General features: G+C 41.4%; 1 protein-coding gene across 7 annotated transcripts in view; it reads left to right on the top strand.

Annotated features, from left to right (window-relative positions):
* Nucleotides 1-5,133, top strand: part of ppp2r5e (protein phosphatase 2 regulatory subunit B'epsilon) — a 68,732-nt gene extending 63,599 nt beyond the window's left edge. For all 7 annotated transcript variants that reach the window (XM_022750148.1, XM_022750147.1, XM_022750146.1 and 4 more), the window contains 7 exons: nucleotides 319-427; nucleotides 1,070-1,123; nucleotides 1,657-1,707; nucleotides 1,807-1,926; nucleotides 2,091-2,218; nucleotides 3,585-3,686; nucleotides 4,492-5,133. In XM_022750148.1, the coding sequence (XP_022605869.1) occupies nucleotides 319-427; nucleotides 1,070-1,123; nucleotides 1,657-1,707; nucleotides 1,807-1,926; nucleotides 2,091-2,218; nucleotides 3,585-3,686; nucleotides 4,492-4,591 (664 nt within the window). In that variant the 3' untranslated portion in view covers nucleotides 4,592-5,133. The remainder of the gene's footprint in view (nucleotides 1-318; nucleotides 428-1,069; nucleotides 1,124-1,656; nucleotides 1,708-1,806; nucleotides 1,927-2,090; nucleotides 2,219-3,584; nucleotides 3,687-4,491) is intronic.
* The last annotated feature ends 12,551 nt before the right edge of the window (nucleotides 5,134-17,684 follow it).

The raw sequence follows: 17,684 nt of genomic DNA, 5'->3' as shown, positions 1-17,684 counted from the left end.
CTTGAATCAGAATGTAAACAAACCCAGTGCAGGACTGCAGCTGTCATTCTGAGAGTGTGCAGCTTTAAAGGCGCGTCACGTCTGCTCTCTGCAGGCCCGAAGTTTACAACATCACTTACATCTCTTTATTTCTCCTACAGGCTCCATTGCCCATACACACAGACTTTCTTTTTGTCTGCTGCTCATTGATCTACCATTTGCTTTCAGACAGTCGCAATGAAACCCTTTTATGTGTTCATGTTTAATTTATGTTTATATTTTCTCTGTTTTCTCTTCTGTCTCTGTGTCTCTCTCTCTCTCTCTCTCTCTCTCCTCCAGTATAATCAATGGTTTCGCTCTGCCACTGAAAGCAGAGCATAAACAGTTTCTGGTCAAAGTGTTGATCCCCCTCCACACTGTCAGGAGTCTGTCCCTCTTCCACGCACAGGTAATAGTTCTGTGTGTGTGTGTGTGTGTGTGTGTGTGTGTGTAAACTTTATTCTAGGTAACTATCCTAGTATTTCAAAAATATTCCATTAATATGTTTTAATGTTCATTCTTTGACACTTTTGAGACTACGTAGGATTCCACAGTTATAAATGCAGAGTTGGTGTAAAACTTTAAACCTGCACAATCTTTTAAAGTCATTCAGTTGTGTGTGTACATATATGTGTCAAAGTGTCATGCCACATTAAACGTGTAATTTCACAATTTAAAAGAAACCTGAAGTAAGGAGCTGTGGCGTTTTTTTAATTAACAAAGACCAGTGTTGAAAACTCGCAGGTCACTTCAGCAGCTTGACATTTCTAGCCGAAGCTCTAATATCAATCAGTTATCAAACCTGTCAGATCATCTGCTGCTCAGCTCACATGTTCAGGTTGGAGCCGCAGGTCGTCAACATTAATTAGCTTCATTCTTTATATAAAACCTGGTGAAAGCTACTTAATGAGACTTGATGAGTGGATTGAATACGGGGTTTAAATTCAGTAGAATGCCGTCAAACCCAAGATTTTGTTTTAAGCTAAGCTAAAGGGCTAAAACATGTCACAGTAACATCCGTTCTAACCTGTGGTTTCTTCTCTCCCTGCAGTTGGCGTATTGCATTGTACAGTTCCTAGAGAAAGACCCAACATTAACAGAACCAGTGAGTATCAGTGCACTGCCTATCTCTCAATCCACCATGTGGGAATATATATATATATATATATATATATAATATATATTTATATCAGTTCTGCTCCTTTGTGCTTCATATTTATGTCTTTGTTGCTTTGTCATTGCTCAGTGACACTATGAAAACATTCAGACGTCCCTTTGAATCACAAAGACTTGAGAGTGCAGGTTCATTTTACGACCATGGAAACAGCAGTTTGCCAAAAAAAAACAAAAAACAGCATCTTGTCATTAACTTTTTCTGAGGATATCAGTCGCTTCAGTCGCTCAGTCGTCCCAGTGACCACTGACACTCAGCCATCTGTGTTTGAAAGCTTTGGGAAAAGCTATTAAGTCGACACTGAGTTAAGAATTTTCAGTCAAACCACAGGGACTGTGTTCAAATCCTTATTGCAGTAGAAATGTCTTCTTCCAGTGTTTTCGCTCCTGTTTGTCATGCAGACTTTAACTCACCAGCTTCACTGATGTAAACAAATAATAAATGGCTCTTATCTTCATCCTCAGGTCATCAGAGGCTTACTGAAGTTCTGGCCAAAAACCTGCAGTCAAAAAGAGGTGAGGCTGTCGTTTCTTCATGTGTGCGTGTGTGTGTAAACTGTGTGTGTGTGTGTGTCTCTGTGTGTATTAACATTTTCCTCCCATCCTGCACTCCAGGTGATGTTTCTAGGGGAGCTGGAGGAGATCCTGGACGTCATTGAACCCACACAGTTCGTCAAGATCCAGGAGCCGCTCTTCAAACAGATCTCCAGATGTGTCTCCAGCCCACATTTCCAGGTCAGAGAAAGCCCCAGTCCTTAAACAGTGGGATTTAACTCTGAGGGGGTGATGAAACAAGCGTCTACAGAATGTGTTTAACTCTTTAAAACACAGATAGAACAAAGAACAAATGATTCTGGATTTTTCTGGTCGTCACTTCCTCTGTGTCGGTGTTCCCCCAGGTTGCAGAGCGAGCCCTGTACTACTGGAACAACGAGTACATCATGAGTCTGATCGAGGAGAACTCCAGTGTCATCCTGCCCATCATGTTCGCCAGCCTCTACAGGATCTCCAAAGAGCACTGGAATCCGTGAGTGGCTTTAAAATAACTCAGCAGCAGCTCAGTGTGATGGCGTTTTTACAGATATTCAAAAAAAAAAAATCCAGACATTGTGTTAGGTTTATCTTCTGGCTGATCATTTATCAGCAGCTCCTCAGGTTTTTCCCCTCTTCCTGCTGGGTGTTACCGACAGAGGCTGTCCTCACCACATGATGACCCAGTTTACTGTAAACTGCACTGAAAACAGAACGTTGTAGTTCATGGGATTAAACAATAGCAGGTGAAAATTAGTCCGAGCCCCTTGAAATCTGGGTTTGTAATCTTAAATATCTTTCTCTAACGCATACCAGAGTTAAAGTTTTAGTAATTATTTGTTATGAGAATCAGGAATCGAACTTAAGCAGCGACAGAGAGGGGAGAATAGAAAGTGGTAACATGGGACCCATCACTCATAATCAGAAACTGTTGAAGACCTTTTAAAGCTGATCTTAAAAACACTTGTGCAGTTTGTCTGTCAGTGTAATAAAGGTTATGAACGTGGTGATTGAAACAATCATTTAAAGACATCGGCTGTGATTATGGAGAGTGAACAAAACAGTCCCGCCCCTGCAGGTCTGGAAAGTTTGGGGGGAAAAAACCTGGGAAATTAACTCGATGCTTTTGACAATCACAGTTCAGTCTTTTGTCGGAGGTTCTGGCTGAAGCCGCTTGTGTGTGATGATTTGTTGCGAGCAGCCAAGATGAATTCACCCTGAGTCATGAGTGTGTCTGGGACATTCTCCAGGTTTAATGTGACAAATGTGACAAAAGACCAATCATCTTCTATTCCCCAAATCTTCCTTGTTTATTTAGCGATATCTTGCCAAAGTGGAGAGAAAAAAAAGTATCGTCATCTACAGTTTTCAGTTTTCGGTGTCTTTAATCTGATCTATATCGACCAAATTCTCCATTTGATGAATGTCTTTACTGAAGTCGTCTCTGACCTGAAGATATTTGAGGAAATCTTTTATGTATTCAAACGTTTTTTTAAAAACTCAAATCTTTCAGTAATTTTTCTTTGAGTAAATGTTTATTGTTGCACTCTATTAGTTTCCTGGCTGTTGTAAGGTCACAGACGTCGTCACTTCTGTTCTGTAATAAACTGTCACTGACACCTTCAGAATAAAACGTGTCTTGTAACGAAAATGAACCTAAATTCTACAAAATAAATAATCCGTCATAAATCTTTATTGCAACTTTCCCATCAAACGTTTCTTTAATGTGTAATATTTCAAATATCTGTCCACACGTCACAGACTCAGCGACTTGTAATGATAAGAGTTTACAGAAGCTGTAAAAGTGGAAGTTGTGTTATCAGCTGTGAATTGTGATGTCACTCTGCCCCCCCCCCCCTCAGGGCGATCGTGGCGCTGGTGTACAACGTCCTGAAGGCCTTCATGGAGATGAACAGTACTTTATTCGATGAACTCACAGCAACTTACAAGTCGGACCGCCAGCGGTAAGAAGCTGTCCACATCACCATCACCATCATCATCATCACCATCATCATCATCACCACCATCATCATCATTACTGAGCGAGCATTCACAAATAATGTGATTGTTTATGATCTCTGCAGATAGAAAACACACACTCTCTGCTACTATCATCACACTGTACTAGTATCAGGATTAATGGCAACATGACTAGTTGAAACTGTCTGTGGATTAAATGAAGAGAACCTCTGGACTACATCACCCCACCCAGTCCTGATTCTGTTACCAGATCATGTTACTGGCCGACACAGAGCAGTGATGAGACACTGGTGCTCTTTTCTTTTTCTTTATCAGTTTAAAATCTGCAAATCTTGTTGTGTGGAACTGACTCTCATCATTCTTGCTTCTGTGAGATGAAATGAGATCTGAGCTTCTCATCGCTCTTTAACTGTTTACGGCACAGAGTCCCGACATTCAGAAAAAAAAATATATTTTTAGCGTTGTGAGTCTGAATGTTGGTGCGTTGGGTGGTCGACCCCTCAACACATATTGGATGGATTTCCATGAAGTTGAATGGATCCCAGGTGGTGATCCTGCAACTTTTCTTTAGGCTCAGGTCAAAGTGATCATTCATTTAATTTATAAAACTAACAACGTTCCCATCAGCAGTTTGTACAGCTGTCGCCTTGTGCCATTAGGTCCTGTAGCTCTGTAGGAAGACGACACCTACATTCAGGCAGTCTGAAGCAGTCAATAAAACCTCATCATCATCATCATCATCATCATCATCATCATTATCCTCATCCTCGTGTTGTTTGTGTGTTGCAGTGAGAAGAAGAAGGAGAAGGAGCGGGAGGAGCTGTGGAAGAAGCTGGAGGACTTGGAGCTGAAGCGGGGCCTTAGGAGCGACGGGATCATCCCAACTTAACGAAGACAGCGCCGCGCTCCCCTCTGCCCCTGCCCATCTCCCTCATCCCCTCCTCCTCCTCCTCCTCCTCCTCTCCTACTCTGACTCCCCTTCCCCCTCCATCCTGACCCCAAATCCCGCCCCCGCCCCCCCTCCACATCAGCCATGTTTGCCCAGAGCTCCGAAAATCCCTGATAAAGGCCATCGTCTCTGGATCGACACGGAGCGCCCGCTGGTTTCTTAATTGTTTTTTTGTTTTTTTTCTTATGTTTTTTTTTTTTTTTCTCCTGTGTTTATGCGACTTACTTTACAGTAGATTCATCACGTCTGTTTTCATTATTTCAACAGCACTGTAAATAATTATTTTTTCTTTTTTTTCCCTTAAACTGATATTATTGCAAACGGAAAAACAAGACAATAATAATAAAAAAAAGAAAGAAAAAAATAGAAAATGAGAAAATGACTTGTGTGGGAGGGGGATTTAAACATCAACAAAAAAAAACTTTGGACTGTAGGACATGAAATGAACTCTTGGAAAACAGAAAACAACAAAAAAAAAAAAAGAGAAGATAGATTGATTTTAACTCTTCATCCCATTCTCCTCCGTCTTCAGTACAGTCCTGTATGTAACTTTTATTTTCCTGGTTCTCCTCTTTGCTTTTCCTCCTGTTGCCTCCATTTTTCTGTTCCCTCCCTCCTTCCTCTCTAATGGTGCATCTGTCATTTCTGCCCCTCTCCCCTGCCCTCCGCCCAAAGGTTCTTAAAGGACCACCCACCCACCCCACCCCCTCCTCTCTGGCCCTCCTTCCTGTTCTAAACAGGGAAAAAAAAAACTGAACAAAAACACATTTAAAAACAACAACAGGGACTTTCTCGGTACACAAACACACATTTTAAAACCATCTTTCTGAGTGCGTTTACATGTGTGTTCTTACTGCAGTTCATGGAGTCCAGTTGGTTGGAGGAGGCAAAATTATTGATGAATTAATTCCTCACATTTGTAATTTGTGCGTCTGCTCAGTGAACTTTTCTTCCTCTCAGCTGAGTAACTCCTCCCTCAAATTACATAATTAATTCTATCACAATTAAATCTGACGCAAGATGATTGACCAGTTGGAAAATCGGTCAGAAATGTAGTTCACTTTTTTGGACTTTCATCTAATCTTCACTTCTCTGGAGTGGAAACCCGTTTTCCACTTCCAGGCCTCTGAAAATGATCCAGAAAAACAATGTTAGAGAGGAACTCCAGACAAACATCCATAAAGTCTGTTAATCTGCCTACAAACCATAGAAAAAAAACACTGTTCTAACATAAGATTCTGCCAGGAAATCATCCTGTTTCAATGTTTTTCTCCAGTTTAAAAGTAAATCCAGGAGATTGTGTCTGTACATTAATTGTTACTGTTCAAACAGGACCTGCAGAAGGAAATGTTAAACAAAAATAGGGTAAAAACAAAAGGACTGACTCCAAGGCTTTGTTGTACATCCCTTTCGCTTCATCCAAGCATGGCGGTAAATGTAGTTCCAACTCTCAGAACATCATTATCCCAAATAACAGCTGGAATGAAATCCATTAATATTTGCTCTTTTTTTTAACACTAACAGAACTTTTTGTTTGTTTGTTTACAGAACTAAACTTCAAAATGTTTTTTTATATTCCTGAACTGCCTCTCTTCTTTATCCGTTCATGTACATATATTTGGCTTCGGACAAAAAACTCCTTTACAAACTGCTTGATTTTTTTTAATTAAAACAAGATGCAGCAATGATTAATTCAGCGGGCCGTTTGAACAGGCGGCTCTGAGCTGCATCACCTGGGATACTTTCCATCTTGGAAGAGTTGTTGTGTCCTGTTGTGCCGTTGCTCCAGTGAGCTCACATCCTGCTTATCTCAAATCCTGTTTGCCGTTATTTATTTTTACCTTTTTGTGACCGGTGCTCCTTCCTCTGGTCTCTGCCCTCACAGGCGTGATGCGGCGCTGCATGTAGACGATGAATTATTCAGAAATGCAGAACTGTTGACATGTAAACGCACTCGCTTCACCTCCACCTCCTCCCTCCTCCTTAAAGAAACGGACTACTTTTCATCCCTTGATTATTTCTCTCCTTCCCTCCATCTGTTTTTTCTTTTTCTCTCTCTCTCTCTCTCTCTCTCTCTCTCTCTCTCTCTCTGACCCCTCCCCTCCCTCCCTCTTTATCTACCAACCAACCATACCAGGTCTCCCTGGTATCAGTCTGGCACTGGTACCCTCCGGCCATAACGGGGACTTCAAAATAAAACAAAAAAAAAAAGTCTTCAGAGGAGCGCCAAAAATCTTCCTCATGTTGTGAAAAAGACGAGTGCCCCCACCTCACCCCACCTCACCTGGGGGGGGCGCCGCGTTGACTTCACAGTATTACAGCAACAGTGACAAAAAAAGACAACCCTGTACATTGTTATTGAATGCAGTACACTGATAATCTTGTATCTTGTAGTAATTTAGCCTATGTTTTTTGCTTAGGAAACTGTGGAGAGGAGTATCCAGTATATAAAGAGGTATTATGGAAGAAGACTTCCTGGTATTTATGATAGTGTTTCCCCCCTTTTAGTCTGTTTTTTTTTTCTTTTCTGTCTCTCACTCCTCCCTCTTCTCTTGGTTTTTATCTCATTTTGGATATTTTGCTGAAGTTTCTTTTGACCATTGGATATATTTTTTTTAGTTGGGGGAGGGTGGGGAGGGGTTTAGGGGTGAGGGTGTGGGCAGGTAGGCAGGGGGAGGGGGGTCAGAGCAGAGGGGGGAGTGAGGGAGGGAGGGAGGGAGGGATGGATGGAAAGCACGGAGCAGACCACTTTGCCCTGTTGGGAGTTTGACAGTGAACCTCCCCCCTCCTCCCTGGCAGAATTAATGTGTGCTTTAGAATGGCCCAGAAATAATATGATTTAAAAACTGAAAAAAAGATAAAAAAGGGTTGGAGAAATACAAATGTTTAATTATTTTAAAAAATAAAGAGATATTAAATTAAACCTGTTTTGTGATAAAGCCCAGATGCTGAATTGCTTTATTTACTGGGTTCATAAGGAGTCTGTATGTGAGTGACTGTGAGTGTGCGAGTTAAATCTAAAACATACTTTTGTATCTGTGAACATAAATAGATGTTTGTTAATGTGAATTTAAACAAAATTTTACTTAAATTCCCTTTTTTTTCTTTCTGAATTTGAAATAGAGAAACGAAAGTGTGAGAAGTGAGTGAGGTGTAATTAAGAAAAACAACATTTCCTACTGTGGACAGTATTTTGAAATTAACAAAATTTAAAAAAAGGGGCTGGAAAATAACTTGATTTGAGCTGTTATTGCTCAGGAACCAGGCAGTCTTTGTCCCTACAGAACAGGACTGGTGACATTCTGTATTTTTCTCATCAACAAATCCCCTGAAAAGACCAAAACCAACAAAGTGTTCGTCCGTCTCTCAACACTTCCTGCCTCCCTCCTCTGTCTGTGTCTCTCAGCTTCAAACACCTTGGTTCCTACTGAAGATGCAAATCTTTAAAAACCCTCACAAATACAATGTTTTATTTTTAAAACTGTTTCAGCAAACAAACAAGAGGAAACTGCATTTATTGGGGACTATTTTCAGTGGCGGATGAATCCACATTTGGTGCTCTAGTGAGTATTTGGGGCAGCAGTGGAGCTCCATGAGGAATAAGATGTGAGTTTTCATGGGATTTGTTGACCATAACAATAATACAGAATTATAACCAGACTAATCTAAGATATAAGTTCAGTACCTTCATAATATATTGTGTTCTGTCCATGGGCGTCCTCACAAGTGTAGGGTGTGTGTGTGGGTGTGTGTGTTGGAGGTTTGACGTGTTTCTGCAGTGGCCAACGTGCACAGATGTTGGAGGAACGTGAAAAAGAGACAGGAACAGAGTCCAGGTCCATTACAGGTGAAGTGGCTTCATCAGTAACGAGCAAAACGGTTCTTTTGTTTTTTCTTTATTTGCAATCAGATTTGAAATGGAGCAGTTTAAAGAGCAGCAGGTGTGGGAGTCTTTCATCGAGCTTACTCTGTTTGCACCTGTAAATCGTTCCGCTTCAGAAACCACCAGTTGGTCCGAATGGTTTTAATGTGGTCGGGTCATTAAGGTCCAGGACAGAAATACTTCCTGATGGAGGCTATTGTGTTTCATAGGAGGAGAACTAGAAGCTGTTTCTTCTTCTGTTACGGCACAAAAATCAATGTGAAGATCACGAGGGAGAAGAAGAAACCTGGAAAATAAAACGTGAAAGTCTCTGCACATCCTCAGAGGTCGGTTTGGTGCTGGCCAGAGGCATTCTGGGAGTTTGCTGAGCTCACCAAAATCCATAAAGAATGATAACGACAGAGGTTAACTAACCAAAATCACTGCAGACACCTGTGTGCGTGGACAGTCGGTGTCTATGGGCTTTTATTTGTGTCCGTCTCTTCAGGCGACTCATTCAGAACAACACCATGAGCACGCATCTACCCACATCTGGATCCACATGTGAGTCCACATGCAGACTGGAAACCCAAATCCTCCAGACTGGGTAGTCGGTATGGACAGCAAATTACCAAACCAGGTGAAAGGGACTGAGATCAGCAGGTCCTCTGACCTATAAGAGAGCAGGAGGTGGGCAGTCCAACATGGCCACACTAACACAGGTGTATTAATGAAGCCTGTAGGACCTAGTGATGATTGTGAAGTGAGTGTTTTGAACATGATATTCCAGATGGACAGAGGGTGAGTGGATATAAAGTGTTTTGATGCTTTTTTTTCAGCAGTAAAAACTGGACACCACTGGAAGCCAGACTGACCACAGCTGCTGATTTCAGAGCTTTTTCAAGTCCAAAGCAGGTGAGTGTTTTTGACCTGGTGGAGTTTTAGTTTGCTGCAGAGACTTTTCTTTATTTTGAAGGAGGCTCACTTAATTTGGACGGAGGCTGCGGGTCACCAAGAGGGAAAAAAAAAACAATCACACATCTTCCTATTTTGAAAAATCATGAAAATAAGTAGTTATCAGGCATTTACTCAGCAGCAATAACACCCAAACAAACACAAACACACAACTATTCAAACTACATTTTGTCAAGGTTTAATATTTGAGTACATAATCACCAAGAAAACACATGATTAAATGGGAGGAACTTCTTTGATTGAAGCTACATGAGTTGAAAACACTCCAGATACAGAGCAGTGCCTCAGTCCTGCCACTAGAGGTCACCACAGACCTGCAGTTCAGACCTGGTTCCTCTGAGCTCTCGCACTGTTCGGCTCTGACCACAGTGAGTCCTCAGCGTTGCAAAAATAACAACAAATGATTTCACCTGCATTTATGAAGCGATCAAATATATAAACCTGATTTCATTTTTACACGTTTTTGCAGTTTAGCTTGAGCTTCTCCAGCAGTCAGTTATCCCACCACCGTTTCTTCACAAGTTGCGCAGCCTAGTTACATTTAAACTCCAAAGTGCTGGAGCTCGGAGACAGAGGTGGAAACCTGACGCTTGTCGGACGACAAAGCAGAGAAGCTGTTTTCTGTCTTTTTTTTTCTCGCGGTGTGTGTCGGTGGAGTCGAGGCCTGTGTTGGTGTTTGTCGCACACACACAGGAGACTGTCTGGATGCAGCGTGGACTGTAATTAGGAGTGGAGGTGGAGGTGTGCTGGTGAAGCTGAAAAACCATTTATCTCATTAGGATCACCTGCGGAGCAGAAAGTCCTGACAGCTCGCAGCGCAGACGTCGCTTCTTAAAACACCCGACCAGCTTTTGTCCCTGCGCCTGGTCCAGGTGTAATTACTGGAAGTTTCTACGCCTCAGTGCACGTTTGGCTCTGAGCTCTTTATGTGAAAAAGGCAGTGACACGATGAGAACACTGTCATAATTAATCAGCCCACACTGCTGATAATTCACCTGATTATTTATTTTATTTTATTTTTTTTAATTAAGTAAGATGAGGATGTGGTTAGCTTAGCTTAGCATAAAGACTGGAAGCAGGGGGGAATTGGTAGCCTGGCTCTGTCTAAAAGTTTTTGTTTGAACATAATTGACTTGATTAGACAGTTTCTGTATGTGAACTGTAGTAGCAGAGGTCGGCCTGTAGGGGGAGTCGTGCTCCTGCTCACCAACACTCAAGACTGTCGATCCTCCTCCTTCACAGCATGTCTGTATGAGAGAATGATTTAATTCAAGGGGTATAAACTGTTAATTCTAGGGAACAATTAAAAACTCGAGGGTCCAAGTGACTAACTGAGGAACTGAAAAGTAAACTGAGTGCACAAATGTGTAATTTGAGACGATGATTTGTCATTTGAGCGCATTAACTGCTCATTTGAGAGAAAGATTTAGCAGAAACGTTCAACCAGAGCCTGTGCAGCAGTGTTACTAGTGTATTAATCTGTCACCAGAGCTGTCACCTTTTCTAGTTTTCATCAGCTGTGAGTGGCTCCTTCAGCTCTGTGGTGTTGTTGTGTTGTGAATCATTAAAATGAGAAGTTAAAACCCTTAAAACTTTGGCAGATATCACAGATTCCACAGAGTCTTTCTCTTCTGTTCAGCCTCCTCCTGCAGATCACTTCAGGTTCGGAGATATTTTAGTATGTCCTGCTCGCACAGCAGGTTCAACATCTACCCACAGATTCTCAGTGATGTTCAGGTCAGGGGGGGACTGTGGGGGCCGCTCCAACAGTTTTCGGCTCTTGAAACTTCTCTTGAAGTGGATTTTTGAGGATCATTGTCCTGCTGTAGAAACTGATATTTACTGGACAACCCCCACAGCAGAATATTTCCAGGATCTTTCCAGTTGTTATTTAAACGTACACAGTTTAATGTCTCTGTGAAAGTAAAGCATTGTTGCAGAAGTTCCCACGTATGTGTTGCACTTGCAGGTTTCTTTGCTTACACCTTGTGTCCAGGTCAAACCAGCTCCATGGGGTTCAGGTCCGGACTGGACGTGGCTGGTCTTCATCATGTGAAGCCGCCGTCTGGTTCTGTTCGTCTAGTGTTGTGGCTCATTATCTTGCTGCAGGATGAACCTCTGACCAACCAGTCCGCCTTCCTTTGTTACTTGTTCTGACGGTGACTTCCTGCAGTGCATTGTGGTCCTGATAACGCATCAGAGGGCGTAGTATCACAGTTTGTACAGACAGAAGGTTTGGAAGTCGTCAACCCGCATGAGAAGCTGAAGGTTATTTTACATGATTTTTCAGTTTTTGGGGTGTTGAACTTTTCGGGCTGAGTCATGCTCTCTCTCTCTCTCTCTCTCTCTCTCTCTCTCTCTCTCTCTCTCTCTCTCTCTCTGCATCTTTTCTCCTCTTTCTCTGATTCTGCTAAATCATTGCAGAGACAGTTTCCTCTCCTCTTTTCCCTCCCTCCCTCCCTCCACCTCCTCTGATTTCCTGATATCACTCTTCCCCCATCTCTCTTCCATCTCCATTTTCCCCCCATCTCTTGTCTTTCTCCCATTTTTTTTGTTCACTCCATCACCATGTTTTTCTCTTTTTGTCCCCTTAATTCTGCAGTATTTATTCTCCTTCCCTCCATCATTCCTTTCCTCTCCCCTCTTCTTTCCTCCTCCTATTTCTTGTGCTCTTTTCTCCTCCTTTTCCTTTTTCTCCTCTCCTTGTCTCTCCTTTCTCTTCCTTTTATCCTTTTTTTTTAATCTGCATCTCCATTCCCTCCTTTCCTTATCCTCACCTCACTTGTTTCCTCATCTCTTCCCTATCTTTCCTTAATTCCTCCTCTCCCATCTTTACCTCGCTTGTTTCCTGCTCTTCCTTTTCCTTTCCTTTTCCTTTCCTGTTCTTTTTGTTTTTTCTTGTCTCCTCTTTACTTATTTCCTCATTTTCTTCTCTTCCTTTTGCTCCTACATTCTTCTCATCCTCCTTGTTTTTGCCTCTTTTCCCTGTTTCCTCTCTTCGTTCGTTTTCTCTCCCCTCTTCTCTCCATCCTCTTTTCTCTTTATCACCTCTGCTTTCCGTTCCTCTAGTTTCTCCCCTCCTCTCCTCTTCCTCGGTGGACTCTCGTCCTTCCTCTCCTCTCTCCCTGTCTGGATTTTCCTCTTCTCTTTAATCCCCGTGCAGTAATGAATGTATGTATATTAATACCAGCCTCTTAATCCCATATTGCCCCGGGCTAATCTTTGCCATTTTGTGATTCTTGATAGAAAAACAAAAGACGCAGCCATGAGTTCAATCCACATTAGCACACTGTGATGTGGAGACGCGGCGCCTGGGGAGATTTCCCCATCAATGCACCGAGGATATTGTACTTATCATAAGAACCATTTCTGTAATGTTAATGATGTTGCTGTGATTGTTTGACACGACATAACGTGAATTAGATAAAAGCTTTTAACCTTTTTTTTTTTTTTTTTTTCTGTCAATGAAAAACAGAAAAGTGTCGGAACGTATGAGTCCTCCCACTCGCTGCCATAAATAATGCTGCTGGAGGAGCTGCGAGCCCACACATGTACTGTAGCTCTGAATGCATGATCTGTGACATGCAACAAGGCTGTGTGTGTGTGTGTGTGTGTGTGTGTGTGTGTGTGTGTGTGTGTGTGTGTGTGCGTACGTGCGTGCATGTGTGTGTGTTTGTACCCCACGGCTTCCGTGTCAACACACACATGAAACGTCAGTCTGACTGCCGCTCCTCTGCAGACTCACACGCCACTAACACGTCACAGTATAAACCCTCTCCTGCCGCTGAGACCAGTTTTCATTTTAACCTTTTAATCTCGTTTATTTCATTGCATTTATTTGTTAGTATTTGGGAGATTCTGGGAGGCTTGGAACAACAGTCCAGACACGATGATCTTAGCTCACCTGCTTGACTTCAAACATGGTGTAAAGCCGTGATGAAGAGAGAAAGAAAAGCGTCTGCACTCGGGAAACAAACACGGAGAAAGTCTATTACCGGCCGGTTCAGTGGCTGTTTAGACCAAAACAACCCTGATTTTAACACCTGCAGAGGGTCTGCGTTAGTTCATAAAGAAATATGACTCAGAAAGGGCAGTTTGAGGAGCAGGTCCATGGATGGATTATGAGACAATGAGCCGGTGTGCACAGGTCAGTAGCAGACCACCCAGCTCCTTACATTGACCCACACAGAGACACACACACAATGTAAGTAGTCATCTTGAGTGTCTTTGTGGTCTTTTGACTGACTTTCCAACTAAGTCACAGGCCCCTCTGACCGCTTGGGCCCCTGGGTCTGTGCCCCTTCAGTGATCCCTCCATGAGTATATCTACTAGTTTGAACACTTATCAGCTGCCAAAGCTCTGCACAGCTGTTTATAATACTCAGAGAAGGGATTTTACATCATCGTGGCAGTTTTTTTTTTTTTTTATTTCTCGTCATGACAATCACAACGAGAGTTTTGTGTTCATGACGAACATGTTTTGCCTCTGCACTATCTCATATCTTGTCATGGCAACGACGCGTTCTCGTGTCATTTTACATGAGTGTTAAATCATTTCTTGCCATGTTTCCTTTTAAATTTTAAGCTCTCTTGTCATGCCATGTAATTTCATCTATGATGAGGTAAAAGGTAGAAATACAGTGTTGACATGAGAAAGTGATCTGCCAGGAATGTGAGTACCTTTCTGGATGATGGCACATTTTTTATTTTTTAAATTCATTTATTTATTGTTGTTGGAGTTTTCTGCGCTGGCTCTCTTGCTAATATCAGCCTTAATGCTGCCTAACAGTGGAAGTGACAGTAGCTTACTTCAAACTAACTCTGTAAAATCTGCAGCTAAATCTGCGCAACCAGCTTCACAAGCTCTTCCTCCTTTTGAAATGCATAGAAGCGCCATTACTTTATGCCATTTTGCAACATTTTCAAAGCATGAGAAAGGCACAGATGGGACGACATGTCTCTGCTTGCATCAGTCTTTTTCTATGACCGATCATTTTTCCTTTTTATGGCTTGAAGAGGAGCACTTCAATGCACAGTTTCAGACCGTCTCAGCTAGGAAGGAGGTGTGAGTTCATCCTGGACTCTGAGGGCCACACCTTCACACACCACGGCCTTCAAAGGATGCAGCTCTTTAATATGAAAAACTAAAGTGACTTCCTCGTAGTGCTGTCAGGGAGACTAAGCAACTTTTGTGTGTCCTCAAAAGCACCACAGCACAGGTCAAAGTGCTGCCAAAATGATGTGTAAAATGTAATTTAAAGTTTCCTTTAAACTCCTTTGTCTAATTTCAGCACGGCTCATGTTTGTGTCCGTCTAGATGAGAGGATGGTTTAAGACTCACTCCTACATATTTCAGTAGTGTGATATTAGATCTAAGCTTGTGAGGATTGCACAGATGTTAGGAGACATGAAGAGTCATAACACACTCCCACACATGAACAAACAGCACGTCTGAGTCTGGTATGCAGCAGAAACATGAACACACAGCGTGTTGTTACTAACAGAAGAGGCTGGTGTCTGATTCCACAGACAGTCAGCATTCATATCAGTTTTTTTTTGTTTTTATAGCAGCAATACATGCTGTGTCAGTGTTTGTTGAAAATGAAGCACCATGTGGAGAAAACAAATTCCACCAAATAAGTTTTGACATTGACTGACTTTGAGTCCAGATTTCACTCACTTCCTGCTGGTTAGGAGACAAATTACATTTTTGCTTTCATTTGTCTGTGGGACAAGTTTAAAATCATTTGTTATAGCTCAGATACGACTCTCTTCTTTGTCACTGCACCAGCATGTGATTTATGCGGATAAGGCAGCAGTATTTTTAGATTGGATTTTTTCCAACTGGGCCATATTGGCCCAGTTAATTTCATTTAAAGGTCCCATATTGTATAAAGGTCGATGTCCATGTCTTTTTTGATTATGTAGCAGGTCTAGGTTCTATATTAATACTGTGAAAGTATCAAAGCGCTCACTCCACAGAGAAATGCACACAGCCTGTATTCAGAAACCGAAGCCTTTGAATGAGCCGTCAGGACTTCTGTAACTTTGTGATGTCACAACAAAGCAGCCACCGCTCTCAGCATCCAACCTTGCAGGATTTGGTTTCTCTGAGTGTTTACCTGATATCTGTTATATTTTTGTTCCATCACTGGGAAAACAGTCAGCCAATCAGAAGAGAGACTCAGAGCCTGTCTTCTTCTCCTATAAACTTAAGTGTAAAATATGGGACCTTTTTAATGTAATTGTGAAAATCTGGGTTTGAATCTGGCCTGGGATGGTTATTGTTGGTTTTCTTCTCACTTTATTTTTTGCCTCTCTTCTTTGTGTACTGATCAAAAACAGAAAAAAAATACTATAACTAAAATAAGTACAAAAGTAAAAGAAATAGGATCCTCTGTATTGACACTCTCTTAAGCGTTAACTTGGGACTATTTATGTATTACTTTTTCGTGGTCCTCATGTTGTATGTTTCTGTTGAGTTAATTAATCCCAGTGAACGCAGCAGATGCTCTGATGGAGCTCGGCTTGTTTATTAGGAGGGAATGCTGGGTAACTAGGAAGCAGGCCAGAGGAGGTCAGAAATCCACAGAGGACTCTAAACATCCATTTTGGCTGTTCCAAGGCAGCGCGGCTAAATATTTAACGACTTAATGCACCATGCTGAGAAACAGACTGTCAGATCGTGTAAAAACCACTCCTCACCCTCGCACAGACTCCCTGACCAAGGTGGCGCGCCAGAGCATTTTAAAAGCCCAATTTCACCCCCCAGAATTCCTCGCTGCCATCAGTTGTATCTGGAAGAACAACAACACAAAACCTCCTGACCCAGAAATCCAGCGGCGTGTTCATGCACCAATGCAAGCACATGGATAGGTGCGCCCGTGTGAACTCAAAAATTAGTTTTCATGTTTTTTCTTTTTTTTTCCTGCTGCAATTAAATCAAGTTACACAACTTTTAGTGCCTGTTTTACATTTTTATTATGAGATGGCAGAGTTTTTATTTACTATAAAAAATAAACATGTAGTAATAACCTGATTATCACAGTACGTTCAGTAAAACACTTCTTGATTTTAAAAGTTATCAGCTTTATGCAGCCTGCAGTGTAATATTTTGGGAGGACAATGATTCGTATTCTTTAATTTCAACTCGATAACGGCTTATCATGTTAGTTTGCCCTGCACTCTTACTGAAAGGTGTACAACACCCAACACTGGAGAACTTTAGAAAGCCTCATCCAGTTTATATCAAGAGGGTAAAAACACTCAAATATCCCAGCATTACTGACAAAACCTCACCTTCTTTTTGTTTCTTATTCCTTATTTCTCATAATGTCACTTTTGTCTCGTGTCCTGTTTCATTTCATTTTGTTTCATCTCACATCAGCAGAACTCATAACTTTCACATCAGGTCATTCCTTAAATGTAATTACATCTCATTCACATTTCCTCTTTTTTCATTTTAAGCCTTGTTGCTTCACCTTGTGTGACCTTATAATTTCAACTTCGTAATTCGTAATTTCGTTTTATAGAACGTTATATCATTTCATTTTGTTTTGACCCTGCCTTATGGTATTGTCTACCTTTTTGATCTTCCCTCCACCTCACTCCTCGTTTATCTTCTGATTTCATGTCATGTCACATGATCTCATGTAAATGTCAAACCTCATCTCAACTCATATCCTATAAATTTAGCTAATGTACAGAATCTCATCTTTATCTTTTTTTTTTGACATGTTTTTTCTATTAATCTCATCATCTCAATTTATATTTTCTCATATCATCATGTAATTGAATATAATGTTAATACTTCATTTTCATTCTCATTCTCATCTTACCATGATGCACCATTCTTACTGTCAATATAAACTACATAAGCCATCTGGTTCACATGGAAACCAAAGCTGTTTATAAGCCACGGTGGGTGTCATGGTGACTCAATCTGAATCTTCCTGAAAAACTTCTCCTCATGACTAAAGATTTGTTCGTTGACAGTTTCTGTTGATTGATACCAACCAAGAAACAAACATGAAGAAGAAATGTATGCCTTTGCTGTCCTTAATATTCATAATTTCATTCTGGTATTTTTGAAGTGTATTTTTTCTTATGACAAGCAGAAAAGGATTACCAGCTGGGGAGATTATTTTACTCATCTCAAAGCTGTAGCAGTTTCCTAAGATCCACAAAAGAGTGACA

Source organism: Seriola dumerili, unplaced genomic scaffold, assembly GCF_002260705.1.
Source record: "Seriola dumerili isolate Sdu_G_001 unplaced genomic scaffold, Sdu_1.0 BDQW01000149.1, whole genome shotgun sequence".
NCBI classification, from domain to species: Eukaryota; Metazoa; Chordata; class Actinopteri; order Carangiformes; family Carangidae; genus Seriola; species Seriola dumerili.
This window is presented reverse-complemented; position numbering and strand designations above follow the sequence as displayed.